A 27,447-nucleotide genomic window follows, 5' to 3' on the forward strand; every position below is an offset into this window, starting at 1 on the left:
GGGGGGGACCTCCACAGCAGAAATATCCCTCCCAATTTGCATCATCTACAGAGGAATGTGGGGACCTGCCCATTCCATGTCTCCACCAGTCTCAGTGTAACTTCTTTATATCGTTAGTTATAGGGCCTCAGTTCAGATAGATTTCAGGTGGTTTGGAATGATAATTGTTCTATAATTCAGTTGTAATTTTGATGTGGCTGTGGGAGGATTCAAGTACTGCATTTACCTATGTTGCCATCTTGACCAGAAGACTTTATTCCCACTTCTGTTGCTTTGGTTCAGGTCTTTATTGCCCCTCACATAGAGTTCTGGAATAGCCTCCTACCTGGACTTCTAGCCTCTAGTTGTTTTTCTCCTTTCTAATCTCACAGACATCTTTATCAAAGGTAATGTGATCCTGCTGCTTTTCAGCTGGATGGCTCTTATTGCCTATGGGATAAAATCCAAACACCTATGCCTGGCAGACAAGGTTCCTCAGATCTGGTTTCTGCCTCCTCCTCTGCAATACTCATGCACACTTGCAATCTTTCTGCTTTATACATTACTTGTAGTAACTTGCCTAAAACACCAGATCTTCTCTTGCTTTCATAACTTTGTATAAATGAGCAATATAGCATAGTGGTTAAAAGTGTGAGCTTTAGAGCAGGGGTCCCCAACCTCTGGGCCACAGGTCCGCACTGGTCCGGGCCTGTTAGGAACTGGGCCACACAACAGGAGGTGAGCTTGAATGTAATGCACTTGAATCATCCTCAAACCAACCCCCCACTCCCTCCGTGGAAAAATTATCTTCCACGAAACCAGTCCCTAATGCCAAAAAGGTTGAGGACCACTGCTTTAGAGCGTACTGCCTGAGTTCAAATCTAACTTTGCCAGTTAACTAGTTGTGTGTCTTTGGGCAAAATATGGTTTCTCTGTGCCACGGTTTCCTCATTTCTAAAATGGAAATAATTGTGTTTCATAGAGTTGTCATCGGGACTTTAATATGTTAATTCACATAATAAGTGTCCAGTAAATGTGAAGTATCATTATTACCATGCTATTTCTTTTGCTGTACACTTGATCTACTTCCCTACCCATTCTTGCACTTTCTTTGGCCTGTATTTTTCATCTCTGAATGGCTAATGAGTGAAACTTGATTGTTTTTGTTGTTTCTTATTTGCTATAAATTGGGAAACCAATTAGAAAGGGGAGGGATGTTCTACTGTAGACAAGTAAACAGACAGCTCAGTTAGCAGCCTGAAAGGGAAGAGAGCAAGAGGTGAAAAGGTGACAGAAAACAAAGTCTGTAACAGTCTGGAACTTAACAGTGAAGGAGCAAACAATCCAAGTATCAGTGTGGCTCTCTAAGTATCATTCATTGTACCTGATTAAAATACTGTGATGGAATCCTTAAGTCATCCCAAAGGTTAAATTGTGTTGAGTGTATACTGCCTAAAAGGAAGGAAAGTAGGTTAAATATTACAGAAATAGTTCTCTTAAAACTAGTTGAAATACATTTTGACAGTTAAACAGGTAAACGTCAGTTATTTGTCATTGTCCAACAGCCCATTCCTTTTGCGCTGCCTGAATGATCAATACACTCCCCTCATGAATTCTAGCTATTAAGTGTACTCAGTCTGTGGGTGAAGAACAGGTAAAGGCCAGGGAGGAGGATTTGTAGCAACTGTTAACAGTTAGCTGTTAATCTGAGCACTGTTAACTTTAATTCATTATTTGATAAATTTCTGAATCCTTTCTATATTTAATGTCTGCCATCAGCCATTCTAAAGAGAAATTGTTAGAAGCAGAGTGAAAGACTCTGCTCAGAGTCCTGAACTCAGTTAAGTACAACAGGTAAATGTAGTAAACATTAGAAGAATGTTGAAACCCTTTCAAAATCACAGGAAGTTAGACCTTTCTGATGACAGAAAGGTACCAGTACCAGTAGTGCCAGTAATATTTTAAAATTTTAATAACTAGCATTTACTTAAATAATACATTAAATTACAACACTGTATACAAAGATACAGACCATGGTATAATATGTGATATTTTTATAACTTAGGACAGTATTTATAAAATTGTTGGGTTTAACCATAACAAACATTAGCATAGGGGAGGGAGGAAGAAAAAAGTTGTTCACCTAAGATATTGGTTTCAGGGGATTCATTTTACAATTTTGTTTTTTTGGGGGGGGATTAGGCCCAGAGGATACAATACCTCTTTGCAGAGCATAGCAGCGTGGACTGTAAGCACTTATTGAAGAAATGAACACAATTGCCCCCCCTGAGTTTATATCGATATAGGAGGCATAAGGCCCTTAAAAATGAAAAGATATAAGTGCCCCAACAAATATCCATATAAGTTTTTGATACCATACATCTTTAGCTGTTTTCTACCTCTGCAAAAACCTAGATAAGAGGAAACTAGTTTAGTACATTTTTGTTCCTTATTATAAAACTAATATATTTATTATAGAGAATGGTTAAGATGTAGAAATAAGAAAATGAAAATCTGTTCTTCATCAATTAACATTTTAATACCTTTAGTCTTTTGTCTAGGCTTATCTTTGTCCTTTTCTAAAGTTGGGCTATAATTATGTACCTTTATATTCTTCTGTATTCACTTTGTGTTAAACCAGGAGCATTTTCTCATGAACTGTAGTTTATTCAAGATAAACTATAGTTAAAGATGATGGGGAGTCTAATAATTTAAGTAATATCAGGTATTTTAAAGTTTTAAACCTACTGGGTTCAAGTTCAATAAGAAAAATTCAACTTTCTAATTATTAGATATAATGTTTATAAGTCTATTCAGGATGATTTTTCTTTAATTTAGTTGTAATTCCAGTTTGGTCCTGGGAGGAGGTCAGTGTAGCCATCTTGGGTCCAGTGTTTATAAGTCTAATTACTTTAAATTCAGCAATTGATAAGCTTGCTTGGAAATTAGGTAGCTTGGTAGCATGCACTGAGTTGAATTAACTGTACACATAATATGCTATATTATAATTTATACAACATTAGTTAAAAATGGCTTTACTTTGTACTGTTTAAAAACTAGGTATTGTACTCATGTAATCACATTCTATTCAGACTCATTTAAGATAATGAGTTTGAAGGATGCTCAATAAAAATTTAGTAGTTATGAAATAAGATAACCAGTTTTATTGGATATACTGCTGAGTCACCCCCTATGTCCTTTTCTCCCCTCTCATTGCCTCCTTTTAGTCATTTTTCAGTTGAGATTGCAAACTACATGACAGCAGAAGCCAGACCCTGTGTGTTTCTTATTTCTAAAAGGCATAGCATATAGGCTATAGATATTAAATAATTACTTCTTGTTCTCACTTTGACTCTTTTGTTACTGCCTTCTGTTTTTTCCTCCCAGCTCTCTGATCATTCTTTTTGATATCTATTGAGGGTTTTTATTCCTTCATTTGCCTTGTAAATGCTAGTGGTATGGTCTTTAGCATTCTGCATTCAACCCTCTTTTCTCCTAAATCTGTAATTCTGAACCTTTTAAAACCTTGCCTTAACAGGTCTAAGGGGCATCATGATGACTGGACAAAATATAGCTAGCTCTCTAATGGTCAAAGGCATTGAATGTCAGCACCCTGAAAATTCTGATCTTTCCAGAGGTGTCCAGCCTTTTGGCATCTCTGGGCCACAGTGGAAGAAGAAAAGTTGTCTTGGGCCACACATTAAATACATTGCGACATGTAATCACAAAAAAATCTCACAATATTTTAAGTAAATTTATGGTTTTGTGTTGGGCTGCATTCATAGCCATCCTGGGCTGAATTTAACATTCATGCTTCCTGCCTACATCAGTCTTTATAATGATAGCTGCAAAGTGATTATTTTTTTGAATCTAGCAAGAACTGTATTTAAAAGCAATTATGAATTATGTTAAATAGGTCAGTTTGAATGTCAAATGACAATATATTAAATGCAAATTTTGCTTCTAGTATTAATACATTATGCATGATCAGTCACTGAAGCATAATGATTAAACTGCTTATAAATTTCTTGAATTTAATTATAGTACTCCTATAAAGTCATTGCATAGTTTTAAAAGTTGACTGTATAGTATGCTATTGCAGTTTCAAGCAATATGGCATACTGAACGTTCAAAGAAATCTTTTCTAGTAAAGAACACAATAGTGCTCTATAAAATGCTTGCAACATCTTTTTTAAAGTATGGCTGAGGTAGCAGCAAAGTAAGGGGCAAATATTGAGACTGTACATGAGAAAGCCCAATTTCATAGGGATAAATGAACCAGAGAATCTCTTTTATCCCAGAGAGCCCCTGCTGTTTCCTCCAGGCCTCCTACCTGGGCCTTTAAGATGGCATTCCTGATTGCGTGGGGCAAAAGACAAATCTGTGCCTAGACACGGTGAGTGATAAGCTTAGACACTGCAGTGTAAAGTTGGGATCCCCAAAAGGTTCAACCTTGTGTGAATGACAGGAAAATAACCTGCCCTTCAGAATGACCCTGCCCTTCTGGATGGCAACATTGGAACGTAGAAGACATAATACCCTGTCATATGCTAAAGGAAAACAATTGGTGATCCAGCACTACACATCCAGCAAAATTATCTTGTAAGAAAAAGAGTGAAAAGAGAGACATTTTAATAAGGCAAACAAAACTAAGAAAACTTACTACAAACATACTCATTGAAAGAGCCTGTAAAATATAATTGCAGAATGAAAGCCTTATGAAAAAAGGTTTGGTAATAATTGCAGGTTCAGCTGATTCTGAGGCAGAGATTAGCATACACATTTATTAGAGAGTATTCTTGGGATCAGTACCTGTGGAAGGGAGGGGAAAGAGAGCAGTGTTAGGCAGAGAGAGAGGCTAAGCTGAAATGAAGACACAACAAAGGTTTCACTGGTGCCACAGATGTTTAGGAGATGGGCAATCCTTTAGAATTGTCTTGAGTTGGGGGAAGAGGGTCAGGCCTTTAACCCCCATTGGATGTGGGCTGCCCTGTGAAGAAGTCTTGATCTTGGATGAGGTAATGTTCTTTAGGCAAAGCAATCCCAAAGAGAGCTCTAGCCAAGGGCTTCCTTCTGGCTGCACTCCTAGCAGCTGTCAGAAGAGTCCACATTCCTGAAAGGAAATCCTAGCAGTCCATCATAGTGTCCACAATGAGCAAAGAATACTTGTAGGTGGACATAAACATTAACCTTATAAATTAAAACAATATTGTCTCATTTGTGTGGTTAAAATAAAAATAGAGCCAACAATCCCAGACATCCATAGCTTCATGAGTCTGGAAAAGACTGATTGGAATTAATGCATTCTAAGATTTGTGTTATATAGTAGAATAATATACAGCAATGAAAATGAATACCATACAACTTCATGTACCAACATAAATGCCAATTCATACTTTGAATGAAAAATATGATTTTGTTTATATAAAGTTTAAAAACCACCAACAGTAAACAATATTTTGTTAAGGATACATAGATGTAGGGTAAAACAACAGGCATTAGAATGAGCAGCACAAAGTTTAAAGCAAGAGATAGGAAAAGGCACACAGAAGGTTTGCACAGAACAGGGTGGTACTCTCTTAAGTTAGGTGTGGATACACGGAAACTATTTTATTATAATTCCTTAAACTATACATGTGTGTACTATATATATGGTAAGTTATTTAAAAAACAAGTTCTTAAGGTATTAAGAGGGAAGAAATCTACTGGTATTGGTGATTAGTCAGTAGACACATGCTGAAGCTATCTCCTAATTAGTATTCAGCTGTCCTGATCTGGATCTACTCAAGTCCACTGAGGTTTAATAAGAAATTAACTATCATTGATTTTATGATTGAGTCATTTCTGTTTGATTTCTCCATTTTGCCCTTAATCAGGGGATGGGATTTCATAAGTCTTTTACATGCATTTCAGATGCTGTGAATGATGAAATTTGAAGTTTGAAAATGATTCTAAATTTTGCAGCAAGATTTTACTAGATAAATCCGATACGTAGAGCAAATATTTAATTCAGCATCTACATCAGTAAGTATAGAAGTTATTTTTATTTCCTTCCAAATCTGTTAAATTCATAAAAATCATAGAAGGAAGCTTTTGGATTCAGCCTGAAGACAGTGAGCTCTGTCTTTCTGGAGAGGACCAGCAGAGCTTAGGTGACTGTGCAGGAGTGCGTGAGGGCAAGTCGATGTTGAAAGGAAGGGTGAGAACAGATGGCCTCTAAGAGCCTCCTAGACTTTAGTAAGATTACATGATTCTGGGTTTTAATTCAGTGTATCTTACTTCCCTTTTCTCTGACCATGAGGACAATTGGGTAAAAATTTACCCGCTAAAATGATTAAAAGAGCTCTCTTACAAACAAACAACCAAATAAGACTCCCCCCAAAAGCCCAGAATGACCAAAAAAAAAACTATTTTAGAGTCTTCAGATTTGAAAACTTCCTAAACTAGATGATTGGAATGCTAATACATTAAACGGGTTAGATTTACAGATTGATGTATCCAAAATTCTCTCAGAAATCCCTTCGGAAGCCAGTACATTGAAGCTCAATCATAGAGAATTCAATTATGTGGGTGGCTTGTTTTAAAAGCTGTGTTGTATTTTAGAATATATACTTTCTCTTGGAACCCTAGAGTCACTCTTTTTATAGAGAGGTGCTCAGACAATGAGACATATATGGACTAATGATACACTGAGAAACCAGAAAATTCATACCACCCATGCAGTGCTCACTCCAGGGCATATGCTCATTGCAAATCAGGTAGAATTGTTCACACTGTTTACACAGTAAATCATCATTTTTTTTTGTTAAGCTTATATTATTATAGTTGAATTTGTGACAATTGAGTTCATAAAGATATTTCACAGTATATGAGTTTGTATTTATGTTAAAGTTTCACCTGGATATTTGTCTAATGTTTTTATGATCCAAATAAGAATGAATGATGCTATACTATATAATTTCTTTATTCTGTACAGATAATGGATTCCGAATTAATGCACAGTATAGTAGGAAGCTATCTTAAACCTCCAGAAAGAGCGTTTGTTCCACCGTTCACCCAGAATGATGAATTATCTCAGAATCACCACTCTGGGAACTTTGAAGCTGCCTCTTCTAAAATGCTTCGTAGTCCAAATAGCCAAGGTAATATTAATACAAAAATCTTACTTAAAATTAGGGGAATGGTACAGAGTATGTTATATAAATCTTTTCATTTTTATGTGAAAAGAATATAATTGCATTTTTAACTAAATCTTAATTAAACTAATTTTGAATCTGTTATTAAAAGTTTCAGTAAACTTAGGCCAGTTATTTAACATTTTTTATTCTGGTTTCAGCTGTAAGGTGACATATATTATAAAATATGACATTCATTATAAAAAATGTCATAAGAAAATCGAAAAATTCTATGAAGAATAAAAGGTCAGATTTCGAGTCCTTCTAACTAGATTATTGCAATGCTAGTGAATTAAGTAGAGTTGTGTCTTATTCAAGGATTAAATTCAGAAATTGCCAAAATTACCTTGAAAATTTCTCATGAAGCCAGTATGTTAGAGTAACTATAAAATATAAATATTGTCACTTTTAAAGTGTAAATTTAGAAGGATCTTAAAACTGAATTAGGAAAATATTTATGACTTAGTCATACCTTGTACAATACAAATTACTTTCCAAGATGCTGAATATTACTTTGATTTTTAATATTCTGATAGTGGTTGCTAATAATAAATAGACTAGCCTTAGGGAGTAAAGCAACTGCAAGAAATAATCCAAACCAGTGAGCCAGGCACAGATACTATATAAAGAGAAATAAATATAATTTCTTTATCTCATTTGTTAAAAAAAAGATAATCTCTAGCTAACATCTTTCTAATTGAATATATAGAACATATATATTCTAAAAGACAACAAAGCTTTATGAAATATAACATTTACTTGTATTCTATTCATCTCTAGTTTTATAGTTTGAAGTAACAGCTCAATAGAAAGTATAAGATAATATAAATCTGAACTTATCTGAATTATGAAGATATTAACGTAGCTAAAAAAAATGTTAGTGGTTCAGGTGTACTACTTATAATCTTTCTAGCCTGATAACAGGTAAACCACTAGGATCTAATTTTTTCCAGTGGAGGAAACTGTGTTCTCCCTCTTATGTCCTGATTATTAACACTGTATCTTGGACAAAGGAATAATAAATGTTTGTGGTTTGATTGAACCTGAACACATCAATAACTGAGAAAAACCTTTACCTTTAAACCTAAATTTCCACATTAGTGGATACTGTATTTTAATTTTCTTTTCAGACTCAGATTCTTATGCCTCCTAGACTGTATGTTATCTTTAAGTCTTTGATCATTAGCTTTCTCAAACCTAGAAAATCACTAAGTACAATCATAAATATATTGTTTTTATAAGATATGTTAGAGAAAATGTGTTCCTTTTTAGACTTTTAGGTATTATTTTCCATTTTTATGAGAAATATATATTACACATTTTTCTGATTCACTAACAAAAATATACTGCTGTCTTCCATATGATTATAAGTATTCAAAAATTCTCATTTATACTATCAAGCAAATTTTTTTTCGACAGCTCTTATTTTAGCCCTAAAAACTCTTCAGGAAAAGATTCATCGTTTAGAGTTAGAGAGAACACAGGCTGAAGATAACCTCAACATTCTTTCCAGAGAAGCAGCAGAGTATAAAAAGGCCTTGGAAAATGAAACTAATGAGAGAAATCTGGTACACCAGGAACTGATAAAGCAGAAAAAAGGTAAGAAAGTTCAATAGTTCTCAGAAACAAAAAGTTACTAAAGTTTACAGTTTGAAAATAAGCCCAGTTTAAGCAGATTTACTCAAATATATTTGTTCTTATATATACATTTAAACTCCTAAGCATTTTTCTCAAACATTTTGATATTTGCAGGAAATGGATGTAACTTTGAACTTATTTTTATTATATCTGTTTTATCCCAGTTCATATGTTTTTGAGATTTAAAGAAAAATTAAGTTTTTAGCCCTGGCTGGCGTAGCACAGTGGATTGAGCGCGGACTGGGAACCAAAGTGTCCCAGGTTCGATTCCCAGCCCGGGTACATGCCTGGGTTGCAGGCCATGACCCCCAGCAACTGCACATTGATGTTTCTCTCTCTCTCTGTCTATCTCCCTCCCTTCCCCTCTAAAAATAAACAAATAAAATCTTAAAAAATTAAGTTTTTAGATAAACTATATTTAGAAATTAGAATATCTTCAGAATTCCAACAAAATCCAGTTTAACCTATATATAATTGGGATACTTCATAGTTTCAAATATCATGGTTTTAAAATTTTAAAATGCAACACTAGTAATTAAATAATATAAACACCATAAAATGAATAAAAAGGAATTTTATTTAACTTGGGAGGTTAATTAGATGAAATGGATACAAAGGTGGAAGTTCTGTGGAAATTATGAAAAAGATACCTAGACACAGGTTTTAGAGATTTAGAACATGGGTACTTTATATAATTTCACATCAAAACATGTGGCTTTGTTTTGATCCTCACCCTCACCCTTAAAAACAGTTTCAAGTTTGTATTTCAACTTATAAATAGGATGAAGAAATGGGGAGGAATATAATATTTTTTCTGAAGTAATTGGACAGAGGTGGAAGAAAGAGCTTGAGGAAAGTAAGAAATTAAAGGTTTAGAAAGAAGTTGTTTACACATTATAAGTTGAACTGTGCTGCCATAGTCAAGAGCAAAGGAAAATGGAAATGGTAGAATGCATATATCTGAGTTTCTTGAAAGAGAAGAAATGCATTGATGGAGGACTTTGGGTCCTCTGTTTTCCAGTTAGTGCCATTTCCCAGGGACAGCCGGGATTTTTATCATCCCACAAGTCACTGATATTTTCCCCTTTCAGATGTATGCCTTCTGTGTCTCTAGCGGGAGATCATGTTAAGCCAGTTATATATCATTAATGAAATATTCACAAAATGGGTATTTATAACTGGGAGAGTCAATACATTGGAATAAAGAAGGCTTGAACTTTTAATTCTTGATTGAATTCATATAATGTATTTCTTCTGATAACCAAATGTCTGGTCTTGTGATAAATCAACTAATTTACTTTTCATTGCTTTTTCTTTTTCATAGATATAAGTATACAATTAAGCTCAGCTCAGTCTCGCTGTATTCTCTTAGAGAAGCAACTAGAATATACGAAGAGAATGGTGCTCAATGTAGAGCGAGAGAAGAATATGATCCTAGAACAACAGGTGAATATATTTTTCTGTAATTTAATATGTTTTTGAAGAATATTTAATGTTTGGTGACACGGTACTAGACTTATTGAGGTGATTGTTTCACAGTGTGTATACAAAGATGGAATGACTATATTGTACACCTGGAACTAATAAAACATTGTATGTTAATTATACCTCAGTAAAAAAAAGGTAAGATGTAAACTAAATGACACAAATTAAATATACAATAACAGCTGGTAAATTTGCCCCATGAAAAAAGAATATTTAATGTCATGGGAAGATTGTTATATTATAATCTTAAAGAAAAATTAAGATATAAAGCTGTATATACGTTTTCACTTAGAGTGATGCAGACTAGGTCATTTGGGCCAACCTTTCTATAGAGGAAAACAAGGAAAACTGTACAGAATATTAAAAAGAGAGATAGAATAAAAGAGGAGAAAGAAAAAAATACACAATGGCATTGGAGAATTAACTAGTTGATTAAAAATCACCAGTTCAAAATCTGTGTGTAGACTTAATTCCAGAGAAGTAGGCCAGATATTTCAGGCTCCTTCTGAGGGCTGATTCCAGAACTGTCCATTGAGAGGCTAAATAATGCTTTTAACAGCCATCCTTTTGGGGCCAAGGAAATTAAAGTTAGAATCCAGAGCCTATCAAGAATAGGAATGCTAGTAAATCCTCTGGGCAGAGTACTTTGAAAGGGTGAGCTGTAGGGGGAAAAAAACAGATTACAACTCTGCTCTGGGTTATCAGAGTAACTCAGAAAATCTTGGTCCCTGAAATTGAATTAAAGTGATTCTGGACTGCTAATATTCTCAGGTACCCCAAATTATTTGTACAAACATTTGTTTGACACAGCAAGAAACTTTCAATCAAAGTAAGTGGGCAGAAGGAGATAAGACACTAGGAACAAGATACAGCATACTTAATAGACTATATATATAAACATTTTCACAAGTTAGCTCCAGCTATGTACTGGCCCTAACAAACACAGACTGTAAAATTATTATGCTTGCTATAATCAAGGAAGTAAAAGGAAGGATTGAAATTTTCAGCAGAACATTGGAGAGCATAAAAAATGTCAACACATCTGAAAAAGAACCATATAAAAATTATAGAACTGAAAAGTATAATAACTGGAATTTAGAACTCAATGGATGGATCTAATAGCAGACATGAAGAGATAATTAGTGAATTGGAAGTGAAACCATCTAGATCAATGAAGAAACAAAATAAAAGTAGTTTCAAAAAAGAGTGGGAGAAATAAGTTTAGAGTGAAAATGTCAAAATTTATGTGGAAAAGCAAGGGTCCAAGAATAGCCAAACCATTCTCAAGAAGAATAAGGTGAGACTTTGCTCTCTCCCACTGGTAATTGGAGGTCCGAAAGGAAAGGAGAGGGAGAATGGGATGGAAGGAGTATAAAGAGATAATGGCATAGATTTTTCCAAAACTGATTAGAAAAACATTGCACCACAGATTCAAGAAGCCCCATAAAACCAAAACAGGATTAATAAAGAATCTAGACACCTTGGAATAAAATAAATAATGGAGCATGCAAAAAATCTTAAAAGCTTCCTGGCACGGGGGTGGGGAGGTGGACTACTTTCAAAGGGACAATAAAATGATAGCTGCTTTCTCAACTAAAATTACTGAGTCCAGAAGACAATAGATTAATACACTTATGATATAAAAGAAAATAACTGCTGATTGAGAATCATGACTGGGAATAATATCCTTTAGAAATAAAGGTGTAATAATGACATTTAAAACTAACAAAGACTGGAGTAATTTGTTACTAGGAAATTCATCCTGTAGGAAATACTAAAGGATATTATTCAAATAGAAGGAAAATTATTTCAGATGGAAGGTCAGAGATTCAGGAAGGAATGAAGAACAAAAAAGGTGGTAAATATATGGGTAAATGAATATTTATTATATTAGACAACAATAATAATGTTCTGCCTGGTCTAAATGTTACAGAACAGACTGGGGTGGGGGGCAATTATTGGCCCACCCAGGGACAGCAAAAACTGTTAACCAAACAAAGGGGCCAAGGAGGATGAGGACAATATACTATCACTGAAAGAAACCCCCCAGGTTCGTTATGTCCATTGCCTTATAGGAAAAACAGCTCTCAATGCCAGAGATTTATGAAAAGGAAAGGAAATGTTTATTTAATGCTATACAGACTTAAAGTAGTGACCTAATGTCTTCATTTAAATATCAAAGTTCTTTAGGATACCCACAGACGCCCACAGTGCTTCCTTCTCCCCCTGCCCTAACTCAGGGTACCGTAACTCCAGATTCAGGCCGCTGGCACCATCATCTCTGTTGCCATTCAGGTAGGATCTCCAATTAATCGAAAGCCATGTGGCACCTTCTCATGGCCCATTGGCAAGAGTTCTTTCACCCTTCTTCCAGGCAAAGTCTCTCCTGCTTCCCAGGCCACGTGGCCAAAGGGAGCACCCCAAAGCCGCGCGGTCCTCTTCTACCAAAGCTGCAGGGGTCTGCACTCTGGCAAAACCACGTGGATCTCTCCACAAAGCTGCAGGGAGCAGGGGTCGCCACTCTGGCCAAAGCCGAGTGGCAATTCTCTGCTAAAGCCGCAAGGTGGTTCCCCCTACTAAAGCTGCAGGGGTCCCCAATCTGGCAAAACCACGTGGCTTTCTCTGCACTGCCACAGCCACGTGGTCCTCTCTCCAATGGCTGCCGTGTCTGGGTTTAAATCCTCATGCCAATCTTCCTCTGCAGCCCCATTTCTGACTCCTCCCACAATCAGCTACACTTGCCAGCACTCCCATATCCTTCCAGCTTTACTTGATTGCCATAGTAGGTCTGGGCAAGCGTGGCCCCATGGTGTGGAGCCAGTCATCTCCAAGCTCTCACACAGGCGCTGTAACTAGGGGGAGTTGTCTCCCAGTTACATCTTGGGGGGAAGTTACTTCCATCCCCCTGGCTCAGAGCATGGCCACAGCTATTTAACATATCCATGCAACCAGTTAAAGGTTAGAGATATGCTAAATGGCCGTGCCATGGATTAGCTGCAAAGCTGTTGCTGTACAAAACAGCTCTCAATGGCCCTGGTCCATGTGTCCCTTTCCCCAACTCACACCTGTGGGGGGAAGAGGCTAGGACATCCTAATATTTCCCGGACACTTTGAGTTCTGGGCCCCATTCCAAATCCCTATTTGGGGCCCCCCTCTTGGCTGCACACTGTTTCATAAATATAGATAAAGGGTTAAAATTAGTGAAAGTAATAGCTTATAAATTAGGAAGGGATAAATGTAGTTTAAAGTGTTCTAGGGTCTCTACATTGTCTTGGAAATGGGCAAAAGTACTATAAATATTGGGTTTTAATCAGTTAAGTATTTAGTAGATTTCTCAGGGAACTAGAAAAGTTGAGTCTAAAATTTATGTGGAGGACTTACGGCCAAGATGGAAGCATAGGTAGATACACAACCGAAAGAAGAACAACAACAAATTTAAAAACAAAAAACAGCCAGAACTGCTGGAAAGTCAAACTGTATGGAAGTCTGACAACCAAGGAATTAAAGAAGAAACATTCATCCAGATGGGTAGGAAGGGCAGAGACAGGCAGCCAGGGCAGAGAGGACACGTGGCAAGGCAGAGCCTGAAGGACTAGGAGAGCAAGGCAACTGGGTAGTGAAACAGACTACATAACCTAGGGTTCCAGAGCAGGGAAATAAAGCTTTGAAACCTCTGGCTTTAAAAACCTGTGGGGATTGTCACAGCAGGAGAAACTCCCAGCCTCACAGGAGTTTGTTGGAGGGACCCACAGGCTCCTAAAATGTACACAAGCCCATCCACCTGGGAATCAGCACCAGAAGAGCCCAATTTGCTTGTGGGTAGCCAGGGAAGTGACTGAATGCCTGTGGAAAGCGGAGCAAGCAGTTTGTTCCCTCTCAGACCCCTCTCCCTCATACAGTGCTACAGCTCAGCAATGTGGGTTGCCCCACCCTGATGCACCAGGGTAACATCTGGAACAGCACAAATGGCACATGGGGAGAAGGGGAGAAAGTAAAGTGACTGACAAAAGAGTGAGAACCGGGAGACAGCTTCTTCCTGGGCATCTCCAGAGGCCAGACAGTAGCATTGCCCCCTTCCTGAGCTTTACCCCACAAAGAACCACAGAGTGGTGAAACAAGTTGTCCCACCCTGGTGATTACCTAAGGCTCCACCCCACACAATTTACAGGTGACTTTTCTATAATAGGCCATGCTGCTAAGACAGAGTCAAAGCAGCTCTACCTAGTACACAGAAACAAACACAAGGGAGGCTGCCACATCAAGGAGACAAATATGGCCCAAATGAAAGAACAGTTCAAAGCTCCAGAAAAGATATAACTATGTGACAAAGAGATAGCCAATCTATCAGACGCACAGTTCAAAACACTGGTAATCAGGATAATCACAGAAATGGTTGAGTGTGGTTGCAAAATAGAGGAAGAAGTAAAGGCTATGCAAAGTGAAATAAAGAAAAATATACAGGGAACTAACAGTGGCGGGAAAGCAACCGGGACTCAAATCAACAGTTTGGAGCAGAAGGAAAAAATAAACATTTAACCAGAACAGAATGAAGAAACAAGAATTCAGAAAAAAATGAGGCTTAGGAACCTCCAGGACATCTTTAAATGTTCTGACATCTGGATCATAGGGGTGCCAGAAGGAGAAGAGGAAGAGCAAGAAATGGAAAACTTATTTAAAAGAATAATGGAGAATTTCCCTAATCTGGCAAAGGAAATAGACTTCCAGGAAATCCAGGAAACTCAGAGAGTCCCAAAGAAGTTGGACCCAAGGAAGCACACACCAAGGCACATCTTACCCAAGATGAAAGATGAGAGAATTTTAACAGCAGCAAGAAAAAAGAAGACAGTTACCTACAAAGAAGTTCCCATAAGACCGTAAGCTGATTTCTCATAAGAAATCTTACAGGAAAGAAGGGGCTGGGAAGAAGCTTTCAAAGTCATGAAAGGCAAGGACCTACATTCAAAATTACTCTTTGCAGCAAAGCTATTATTTAGAATCAAAGGGCAGATAAAGTGCTTCCCAAATAAGGTCAAGTCCAAGGAGTTCATCATCACCAAGCTCTTATTATATGCAATGTTAAAGGGTCTTATCTAAGAAAAAGAAGATCGAAACTATGAACAGTAAATGACAATAAACTCACAACTATCAACAACTGAACGTAAAAACAAAAATAAACTAAACAAACAACTAGAAAAGGAACAGAATTAGAGAAATGGAGAGCACATGAAGGGTTATCAGTGGGGAGAGGGAGGATGGGGAAAAAGGCACAGGGATTAAGAAGCATAAATGGTAAGTACAAAATAGACAGGGGGAGGCTAAGAATAGTATAGGAAATGGAGAAGCCAGTGAACTCATATATACAACCCATGGACATGAACTAAGTAGGGGGCAGAATGCTGGTGGGGATGGTGCGGGGCAGAGGGGAATAAAGGAGAGGAAAAAAATGGGACAACTGTAATGGCATAATCAATAAAATATACTTTAAAAAAATAAATAAGATTTACATGGAAAAGCAAGGGTCCGAGAATAACCAAACTATTTTGAAGAAGAATAAGGTGAGGCCTTGCTCTACTATATACTGAGAGAAACTATAATGTTATCAAAATTAACATGATATTTGTATGGATGGACGACAGAATAAAGGAGTAGAATGTAGTCAGAAACAGACCCACTTATATGGAAATTCAATATATGACAAGGTTACCATTGCAGATCATTGGGGAAAAGATAGATTTCAATAAATGTTCCTGGAAAAATTTATTATCCATATGAGGGGAAAAAATGAAATTGGATCCCCACCTCATACCATATACAAAAATCTGTTCCGGAGGGATTAAAGGTGGAAACACAAAAGGCAAAACTTTGAAATTTTTAGAAGCAAATGCAGAACAATGTCTATATGATCCTGGGGTAGAGAGGAATAAACACAACAAAATGACAAAGACAAAAGGACAGAGTTGTAATGAAACATTTTTCAGAAAAAAAAAGGAATCACAAATGGACATACATCTGTAGAAAAAATGATCAACCTCATTAGTAACCTGGGAAATGCAAATTAAAAACACAGTAAGATACTACTTTACATCTACCTGATTGGAAAAATTTAAAAGTCTGACAGTTCTATGAGTAAAGGAGGACACAACCCCAGGAGAGCAACCACTTTATCTTGCAAAGTTCAGCATGCACATTTCCAATAACCTAGAAATTCCTATGCTAGCTAAATATTGTAGACCACTGACTTATAACAGTTTTTAAAATGTTTTATTGACATATAATTTATATGTAGTGAAATGTATATACAGTTCAGTGATTACAGATAAATATATATTCTTGTGTAACCACAGTCCTATCAAATAATGGAACATTTTCATCAGAAATCATTTTATATTTCTTCCAAGTTACTCTCTGGTCTTTCCCCACCTCCAAACAAGACGACTGCTACTCGGACTTATTTTACCTTAGATTAATTTTGCCAATCCTAGAACTTTTATATAAATTGAATCACAGAAAATGTACTCTCTTGTATCTGGTTCTTTTTTTTAGCATAAAGTTTTTGAGATCCATGCTGTTGTATGTATCAGTAGTTCATTCCTTTTTATTGCTATGTAGAAGTCATTATATAGAGATGCCACAATTTCGTTGTCCACTTTCCTGTTGATGGACATTTGCCTTGTTTCCCAAGTTTGTGGGTATTATAAATAAAGCTATTATGACCATGTGGGTATTATAAATAAAGCTATTATGACCATGCCTATACAAATCTTATTTGTGGACATATGCTTTCATTTGTCTTGGTTAAATATGTAGCGGTAGAATTGCCGAGCCGCAGGGTAGGTATATGTTTGACTTTAAAAGAAACAACAAAACTGTTTGCTAGAATATTTTCTTTTAGAAGCTTTTTATCTTCATTTTTTAGGCCTGTGATCCACCTAGAATTAATTTTTGTGTGGTAAGATAAAATGTTCACGATTAAAATTTTTGTCATGTGGATTTCCATTTGTCCCAGCACTATTTTGTTAAAGACTTCTCTTTCACCAATTGAATTGTTTGGTACCTTTGTCAACAATCAATTGACTGTATAGATAAGGTCTATTTCTGAGACTCTGTCTTCTCTATTGTGATTGTTATAGATCCCTTGCACTTCTACTTAAATTTTATAATCAATGTGGCATTTTCTACCAAAAGTCTTCAGGGATTTTGACTGGCATCTTGTTAAATTTATACAGAGTGGGGGAAAAGTAGGTTTACAGTTGTGGGTACACAAAACGTAGAGTTTATTCCTGTATTATTATTCATTCATTATTGTGTTATTTTCCAGATGAACAGCTGCAAACCTACATCTCAGTCTTCTTTACTTTCTCTTCCCAGTGGTTTGTAATTTTAATGAGAAATCTTGCACATCTCATGTTAAATGTATCTCTTAAGAATTTTATGTTTTCTAGTGAGCAGTATTGGATTTTTCCACTTTTCTGATACTAGTACATAAAATATATTGGTTTTGTATGACTGTGTCTTTTGGCTTTGCTAAGTTTATTACTTCTAGTAGTTTTCATATTTTCTAAGGATTTTCTGATGTATTTTTGTGACTGTTTTTCATGAGGGATCTTGGTTAGTAATTTTCTTTTAATGTCTGGTTTTGGTGTCATTGTTTTACTGGCCTCATAAAATTAGGTGGAGAAGATTTCCTCCTCCTTCTGTTTTCCGAGAGACCTTGTACAGTACTAGTGTTATTTCCTTCTTACACGTTTGCTAGCTTCTATCAAATTTAAATTCTGAGACCGGTGTTTTCTTTGTGGAATGTTTTTAAATTGTGAATTCAGTTTATTTAACAGATATAAGGCTACTCGGATTTTCAGTTTCTTGTGGCTCTAGTCCCTCTTTTATTCCTGATATTAATAATTTTGCATTTTTACTTTTTAAAATTACTAATTTGCAATATCATTTTATCAATTTTATTGATCTTTTTACAAAGAAGTTTTTATTTTTTAATTTTGTTTCATTAATTTTCACTTTATTATTTCCTTTCTTCTACTTACATAGAATTTAATTTGCTCTTTTTTTCCTTAGCTTTATATGTTGGAAGCTTAGATTATTGATTTCAAAACTTTTTTGTTTCTCTTTATATAATATATTTTCTCAGGAAAGCTACCAATTTCCCCCTAAACAGGGTTTTACCAGAATCCCAAAACTTTTGATGTTTTGTATTTTTATTGTCATTCAGTTAAAAATATTTTCTAACTTCTCTATAGAGATTTCTTTTAAAATTGTATTGACTTCTATTCCTCTTCCTGGCCTCCCTTCTTCTTCTTCATTTTAGTAGCTGCTCTAGGGTTAAAATATATATTCTTAACCACAGTCTACCATGAATTAGTGTTAAAACACTTCACATGTAATGTAAGATCCTTGAGATAATGTACTTCCACTTATCCCTTTGGCTTTACAGTTTTCATACATTTATTTCTATATATGTTAGAAACCACGTTATTATTTCTGCTTTAAATGGTTAAATTCGGTTCACGGACCCAGTTTCCATGTGTGTGGGTGGGAGGCTTAAAAGGGTGTCCAGAATTCAACTCAGTTTTAACAGTACCCAGAGATAGCATCAGATTCCACAGGTCAAAGGTTCAGCCCTGCAAGACGTGCTGCCCCCATTCGTCAAACTTCAGACTGCCATCACAAATTCAGACTGTTACACGAACTTCTGACTGACTCTCTGTGAATCAGAGGTTCGCTTGACCCCCCACACAGGTTCAATTAATTTGCCAGAATGAATCTCGGAACTCAGAAAAACATTTTACTTACTAGATTACTGGTGTATTACAAAAGGATATAACTCAGGAACAGCCAGATGGAAGAGATGCATAGGGAGAGGCATAGAGTCCCCATGCCCTGTCCAGGCACCACCCCTCTATCTGGATGTGGATCTGTCCTTCAGCCTGGAAGTTCTTTAAGCCCCACCCTTTTTAGGTTTTGTGGAGGTATCATTACACAGGTATGGCTGATTGAATCTTTTGCCACTGGCATTTGATTCAACTTCCAGCCTCTCTTGCCTGCAAAGGAGGGGGTTGGGACTGAAAGTTCCCACCCTGTAATCACTTGATTGGATCTTCTGGTGACCAGTCCCCATCCTTAGGTGCTTTCCAAAAGTCCTCCTAGTAACAAAACAAAAGATACCTTTACTGCTCTCAACACTGGAAATTCCAAGAGTTTTAGGAGCTGTGATTTGGGAACTGGATGAAAACCAAATATCTTACAAATCTCATTATCATAACAATCAATTATTCTTTAAAGGAAATTAAGAAACAAGAAAATATGTATTTACCTGTATTTTTACCTTTTGCAGTGCTTTTTATTTATATAGATTTGATTTCTATCTGGTATCATTTTTGTTTAGTCTGAAATACTTCCTTTATAACAAGTTTGCTGGAAATTCTTTCAGTATACATTTGTCAGAAAAAAAGTCTTTATTTTTCCATCATTGGTGAAAGATATTTTCACTGGATGTAGAATTCTAGGTGACAGCTTTTTTTGAATCAGTTCATTAAAGATGCTGTCTCAGTTGTCTTCTGGCTTTCATGGTCTTTAATGAGAATTATCTTTACTCCTCTATGCATAATTCCTCTATGCACATTCTCAGGTTCTTTTAAGATTTTCTGTTTACCAGTGGCTTTCAACAGTTTAATAATGATGTACTCAAATATGGTGTTCTGTTTATCTGCTTGAGTTTGTTTTGGGATTCTTCAATGTCAATATTTTCATCAAATTTGGAATATTTGGGCCATTATTCTTCAAATAACTAACTCTTATTTGACCTCACTCTCCTGTGACTCCAACTGAATGTTAGACTATAGGTCACCAAGACTGTTGATTGATTGTTTCAGTTTTTTAAAATATTTCATTGTTGATGCTATTACAGTTATCCCAATTTTTCTCCCTTTGCCCCTCTCCATTCAGCCCACCTCCCCATTTCCATAGGCAAACCCTACGACATTGTCCATGTCCACGGGTCCTTCATATATTCTCCAACTAATCCCTTCACCTCCTTTCCATCAGCCCCGGCTTCTCCTCTCCCCTCTTACAGTTGTCAGTCTCTTCTATGATTTCATGCCTCTGGTTCTATTTTCCTTATTAGTTTATTTTGTTCATTAGATTCTTCTTAAAAGTGAGATCAAATGGTACTTGTCTTTCACCAACCTGCTTATTTCACTTAGCATAATGGTCTCCAGTTCCATCCATGCTGTTGCAAAAGGTAGGAATACCTTCTTTCTTTCTTCTGCGTAGTATTCCATTGTGTAAATGCACCACAGTTTTTTATCCACTTATCTACTGATGGGTACTTAGGTTGTTTCCAACACTTGGTTACTATAAATTGTACTGCTATGAACATGGGGGTGCATAATTTCTTTTGAATTGGTGTTTCAGAATTCTTTGGGTACATTCCCAGTAGTGGAATTGCTGGGTCAAAAGGCAGTTCCATTTTTAGTTTTTTGAGGAAATTCCATACTGTTTTCCACCGTGGCTGCAGCAGTCTGCATTCCCACCAGCAGTGCACTAGAGTTCCCTTTCCTCCACAACCTCACCAGCACTTGTTTTTTTATTTATTAATGATACTCATTTTGGTGAGGTAATACCTCATTGCAGTTTTAATTTGCATCTCTCTGATAGCTAGTGAGATTGAGCATTTTTTCATGTGTCTATTGGCCAACTGTATGTCCTCTTTGGAGAAATGTCTATTTGGGTCCTTTGCTCATTTTTAAATTGTATTGTTTGTCTTCCTGGTGTTGAGTTTTATAAGCTCTTTATATATTTTGGAGATTAAACCCTTATCTGATGAAAGAAATTGAGGAAAATACAAATAAGTGGAAACATATACCATGTTTATGAATTGGAAGAATAACATTAAAATGTCCATACTACCCAAAGCAATCTATAGATTCAGTGCAATTCCTATCAAGACACCAATGGCATATTTCACAGAATTAGAACAAATATCCAAAAATTTATATGGAACCTAAAAAGACCCCAAATATCCTCAGCAATCTTGAGAAAAAAAAAGAACGAAGTTGAAGAGATCACAGTACTTGGTATCAAACTATACTACTGGCCATTGTAATCAAAACAGCCTGGTACTGGCACAGACAGTGGCAATAGACACATAGATCAGTGGAACAGAATAGAGAGCCCAGAAATAAACCCACATTTTAATGGTCAATTAATATTTAACAAAGGGGGCAAGAGTGTACAATGGAATAATGACAGTCTCTTCAATAAATGATGTTGGGAGAACTAGACTACCCACTTACACCATAAACCAGAATAAACTTAAAATGGATAAAAGATTTAAATACAGGTTGTGATACCATAAAAATGCTAGTGGAAAACATAGGCAGTAACATTTCAGATATCTTGCATTGCAGTGTTTTTGCTGATATTATCCCCTAGGACAAGGGAGAAAAGAAAAAAAATAAACAAATGGGACTAGATCAAATTAAAAGCTTCTGCATAGCTAAAGAAACCATCTCAACTGCATGGGAGAACACCTTTGCCAACAATGCATTGGACAAGAGTTTTATGTTTTTTAATAGACTTTATTTTTCAGAGCAGTTTTAAGTTTCTAGAAAATTGAGTGGATAGTACAGAGAGTTCTCATATACCCATTGCCCCTCACAGTTGCCTTTATTATTACCATCTTGCCTTAGTGTGGTAATAAATACCATTATAAAACAGTACCCTGTACCTAGGTTTGCATATGTATGTGTAACTTTCCTTTTCTCTATGTTCTCTGTATGCTATTCCTCTGATAGCTGCTTTTCTTTTTTGTAGAGAGAGGGTAAGTCAATGAGTAGGCTCAGTCACCCTGTGTACAACACTGTATTGAATACAGGTTTCACTGATGGTGGTTTCCTTAGTTGAAATGTTATATAAAGATGCAAAGAAGCATTTGTTCCATTGGTATTGATATAGCACAACTTTTTGCACATTTTAGTTCTTTAAAAATATTTTATTTTCTTGGCTTTTGCTCATAAGCACCTAAAGTAGGTGCATGTATGTACATGTTTCTTATGACAGATTTATATTGTGCTTTGAGTCCTCTGAAATTGTATTATTCTTGAACCACTGGCAGCACTTACCAAATTCAGGCTTGTTTTTATCCTTTCCAGGCCCAGCTTCAAAGGGAAAAAGAACAAGATCAGATGAAACTTCAAGCAAAACTTGAAAAGCTTGATGTCTTAGAAAAAGAATGTTTTAAACTTACAACAACTCAGAAAACTGCTGAGGTAAGCTCCCATTTATTTTTTGAAGTGGTGATGCCAGGAATGAATCTTTAGTGTTAGGCATAATTGGCTCTGTATGTGAATATACAGTAAATCTTAGATTTATAAAACTACTTTAACAACCTTTAGTAATCCAGACATGAATTCCTGCCTATGAAGGTGAAAAGTTAATATATTCTGTCACAGCATGAATGAGCTTGCCTGTTGATGTGAAATTGTAATTTTGGCTGCTTCTGAGGTGGCAGAACATTTTCATTTCAGATGATTTACCTAAAGGGTATTAAGAATATTGTCTTTCACCACTTGCAGTTCACTTAAGCCTATCCTAGATCCTGTCCTGAACTGCTCTCTCCTTCTTCCAGCCAAATCCTATTCATTCCATACGACTTTCTCCAGATCCTGCTACCTCAATGAAGCTGTCCTTGAGTTCTCTGACACTCAGGAAACTCTTCCTTTGAAATAGCACTGTCCTCCTAGTCTGAACCACACCAAGGATATAAGATGAAATACTTACATGTATAAGTATATACATGGTCTGGGCCAAATCACGTTCATTTCTCTGTTGTTTGTTCCGTGTTTATTACTTTTTATTTCCTAAATGTAAGATAAGCTCTTAAATAACAAGGACCATATCTTAACACTTCTAATGTCTTCCTATCCCTTCCCTGCTCCAACTGTTCACATGATGGACATTTATTGTGATTTGTCTGTGTTTTTAATGAAACATGGATACCCAAAACTATAATTGCTTGACCTTCTAGACCTTTAACACATACCCCGTCCCCGCAAAGTTTTGTTCCTGAAAGAGAATAATGCCTATGCATGTACATTCTTTGCTTTCCCTTTGTTCTTATGTGTAATAGCAGGGAAAGGAGCATAGGTAGACAGCCAAGAAAAACCTTAGCGTCTTTTGCCATTCCTTCTCCTTACTTTCTGCTTTAATTTGCTACACCATTAATAACCCAGGCTCCAAGGACTCTATTTGGAAAAGGAACAAAGGATATTTGGCTCTAGTGGTTTTATTCTTTTGCAGGACAAGATTAAACATTTAGAGGAAAAACTTAAGGAAGAAGAGCATCAGCGTAAGCTATTTCAAGACAAAGCTTCTGAGGTAAGTAGAGCACTATATCATGTATCACAGTAAAACACATATGTTTTATTCTACTTCAGTTTCTTAACTGAAGTTTATATTCTAAACTCTAGTTTCTGCCTCCTAGCTTGTTAGTTTGGTCTTTTTATGCTATAAAAATGGACTTCTCAGTAAGTCATCCAGTACATTCATATACTTCAATGCATTGCCAAGAGGTCTTCTGGTGTTTTGAAAGTTTAACATAATAAATACACACACACATATATATAAAAACTCCTGCTTATAGATTATTTTCAGTTTGGTTGATATATACATTAAATTATTCATTCTCTTATAAACAGAAAATGACTGTAATTACCAATAGATTTAGTGACTTTCACACACATAAAAATAGTATTTTGGGTTTCCTTTGTTTTTTTCAAAAAGTATTTTTATCTTTATAAACCGAGACTTGATCTTTCATTATAAAAATCAATGTTATAAAGTTTTATCTTAAATATTGTAGCTTCAAACTGGACTTGAAGTCAATAGAATTTTAATGTCTTCAGTATCAAATCCAAAACAATCTAAGGAAAAGAAGAAATCTTCAAAGGTATGCAAACACTTTATTTTTATTTGCTAATATTTACCTATTCACTCTTAACATTTATACCTATCCATTTCCAAAAATAATTTGAAGTGATTTATAATAAAAGACATGCAATGCTGCTATGAAATGAAGATAAAAATATGAATCAAGTGATGATGGGTTGGGGTGTAAGGACAGAAAATTTCGTAAATTTTCTCCACAAAACGTCCACAGCATTTGAGCGCACAACTTAGTGGAGTTTGCCTGACAAGGAAAGCAAATAGAGCATATAATGGGCAGTGTGTGTGTCTTTGTGAAATAACAATAAGCATTCTGTTTTTTCTAGAAAGATAAACATTTTCCTAGTACTCAACTCTCAAAGTAATGTATTTTGTGACACTTTATATTATAAAAGAGTCAATTAAGCAACACAATAGATGCAAACAACACAGTAAATCCTGGCAGCAGTTTTATAGAATAGATGCACAATAAAAACAGTAAGCCATATAGTATTAAATTATAGACCTGTGAAGTAATTTCTCTAGAGAATTTATTATTATGTTCTTTTTACGCTTGTATCCTTTGGTGTTGCCTAAAAATAAGAAATGGGAAGTTAGTTTATAGATTGACCAATATTTTATTTAGATTAGTTGGTGTTTTGGATAAATTGTATTAAACCTTCTTTAATATCTGTAATGGTAAGAAATTATAATCCCTTTTAATCTTACGAGTCTGAAATTATAGTTTTGATGACCATTATTACTGTTTGTTCAATATACATGTAATGAGTATTTCTGTGTGCCATTTGCTGTGGGAGCAGAGACACTTTCTGAGAATTCTGGCCACTGCCATGGGTTCCCCTATGGATACGGTAATGGAGAGAACTTTATACTTAACTTTGACTGCTCTTCTATCGCATAGATAAGAGTTACTGTGCAATAATAGTCTGGTTGTGCTTTTCATAATTTTTTCTTTCAGAGAATTTGCAAACTATAATAATGAAAAACAATTTTCCTAGTGAAACTTTACTTTGATTTTTTTCATTTCACTTTTTCTTTTGCTTATTTTCTTCCTTAAATATTTGATCTGTATCTTGTTTGTAAAATGAGATTAGAAGCTGCAAAGCCAAAATCACTCTAAGTAATTTGCCAGTGGAAAAATAATGAAATATTTTTATATTTGTTTTATGGCATCCTTTGATGAATTAGTGGAAATTTTTAAACATTTTTCTATTCAGTGTAAAAGTAACAAAAGTAGAGGGAGAAAAAAGGTAAAAGAAATGAAGGAAAGAAAAGGTAGCTCCTAGAAAAGAAAAAAAATACTAATTAACAGCAAAATCACTTTATAAAAGTAGTTAGTTCCAATCCCAAATTCATAGGGCCCATGAGAATTAATGCTTCCCTTTAATAGAACGGCAGGAACAACATTGTTGAAGGTGGAATCGTATCTTAGGAGACCTGTGTGTGAGTCCTGCTTATCTCACTGGCACTTTTTCCATATCCTGCATGGAGTTCATTCAACCCATGCGTCTTGATTTGCATAGACTGCTGTCTCTAGGTGGTAAAGATAAATGAGACAGGAATTTATAGAAGCAGATAAATATACAAATATTAGAGTAAAATAAAAACAACAGTGGTGTAAACACAGTGTTGTGATTCTGTACAAGGAATATGTGAAGGGGTCATACAAGAAGCAGCATTAAAGGCAGCCTTGGAGAATTAATAGGCATTGATAGAGATGAGAAGTGTATTATGGTCTGAGGACATAGTTGGTTTTTCCTCAAACTCATAGATAATTGTCCAGTACTGAGGATGAGGTGGTGTCATGGTGAGAATTAAAATGGAAAATATAGCTTGAGATGAAATTATGGCTGACCTTCAGTGCCATATTAATAATTATAACTTTTATTCTGTAAGCAGTTGGGAAACATTAAAGGCTTTTGGGATGAGTAAAGACATGGTCAGAGTTGTACTTCTAGATGGTAGCTGCAGCAATGTGAAGGTGAGTGTGGAAGCAGTCAGTCTGAATATTATAAGCAATGATGGAAAACTTTGCTATGAAGTTTTCATTCTTTTCTTAAAAGGTTAGATTGTAATCAACCAGAGATCTCATTCAGTGTGGTGAATAGAAGAATTAACCTAAAATTCTTTTGCTCTTAATTATAACTGCTTGAAATAGCCTTAGATGAGGCCATTATTTCTCATTACTTGAAATTCCTATTACTAAGATACAGAGCTTGAATGATTGATTGCCCAAGGTCACCAAGCAACTCTTAAGTGAATAAGAACTGACTCAAAACTGTTGTGATTTATCTACCTCTAAGTCATTTTTATTTCTTTAATTCTTTTTTTAAAAAGTGAATGCTTATAATATTTATGATGTCTAAATTTCCACCTAGAACTGGGAATTTTTTTTTCATTGTGGAATATGGTCATTTTGTTGATTATAGTCTCTTGCTGAAGTGCTAACTAAAGTTGGCTAATTCACCCCAGTTTTCCTTAGACTTTCCTTGTGTTCTATGAGCTCCCTCGTCATGGACAAATCGAGAAGAATGGTCACCCTAGTTCAATCCCTCCAACAAAAATAGTGAAATAATGTAAATTATTCCTAAGAACTTACAAATTAGTTTAGCAGTATGTTTTTTAATGTTTTATGAAAGAGTATATGTAACAAAAAAATGTCTGCTTGAAAGATAACAGTAAAATTAATGCTGGTATACTCACCACCTAGCTTAAGAAATACAACATTATCAGCACTATTGAGCTGTAAACCAAAATTAATTTTAGATTGTAATAAAGGATAAAAAGGATTTATTTGAAGCAAGAAGGAGCTGCAGCCTGGGAGACACAGATTCAGGTAGCAACCTAAACTGTGTGCCCACAGAAACAAAGGAGAGGCTGTCTTTTATAGTAGAAATTCCTGCCCATATTCACAATTAGGTTCATTTTATGTAAATAAGGTATCCAAATCATGTAGTTCTGATTGGACAGGGCAAGTATCAGCAGAAAGATGAAACCAGCGTTTCCATGCAGTGACTGAATTATCAGCATTCCCCAAGCTTTCTGCTGCTCACCTCCTCCTGTGGAGGGGGCGATGGGGTGAGGGGGGTGGAGACGGGAGGTGGAGCTCAGGCTAGCTTTGCTCTGCCCCTTAATACAGGCCAAGGTAGCCGAGACCAGAAGGTTGGGATAGATGGCATAAACAAAAAGGTTGTAGTATGGAAAATGAGAGTTCAGG

The 27,447-nt window shown here is 35.8% G+C and overlaps 1 protein-coding gene across 2 annotated transcripts in view; it reads left to right on the forward strand.

Annotated features, from left to right (window-relative positions):
• Window positions 1-27,447, forward strand: part of CEP57L1 (centrosomal protein 57 like 1) — a 60,008-nt gene that overhangs the window by 22,111 nt on the left and 10,450 nt on the right. For both annotated transcript variants that reach the window (XM_045842789.1, XM_045842788.1), the window contains exons 2-8: window positions 5,893-6,003; window positions 6,956-7,121; window positions 8,574-8,753; window positions 10,117-10,238; window positions 22,439-22,555; window positions 23,586-23,663; window positions 24,148-24,234. In XM_045842789.1, coding sequence (XP_045698745.1) covers window positions 6,959-7,121; window positions 8,574-8,753; window positions 10,117-10,238; window positions 22,439-22,555; window positions 23,586-23,663; window positions 24,148-24,234 — 747 coding nt within the window. In that variant the 5' untranslated portion in view covers window positions 5,893-6,003; window positions 6,956-6,958. The remainder of the gene's footprint in view (window positions 1-5,892; window positions 6,004-6,955; window positions 7,122-8,573; window positions 8,754-10,116; window positions 10,239-22,438; window positions 22,556-23,585; window positions 23,664-24,147; window positions 24,235-27,447) is intronic.

The sequence above is a fragment of the Phyllostomus hastatus genome, unplaced genomic scaffold, assembly GCF_019186645.2.
Source record: "Phyllostomus hastatus isolate PE091 unplaced genomic scaffold, TTU_PhHast_1.1 phas_contig_40, whole genome shotgun sequence".
In the NCBI taxonomy this organism is placed as follows: Eukaryota; Metazoa; Chordata; class Mammalia; order Chiroptera; family Phyllostomidae; genus Phyllostomus; species Phyllostomus hastatus.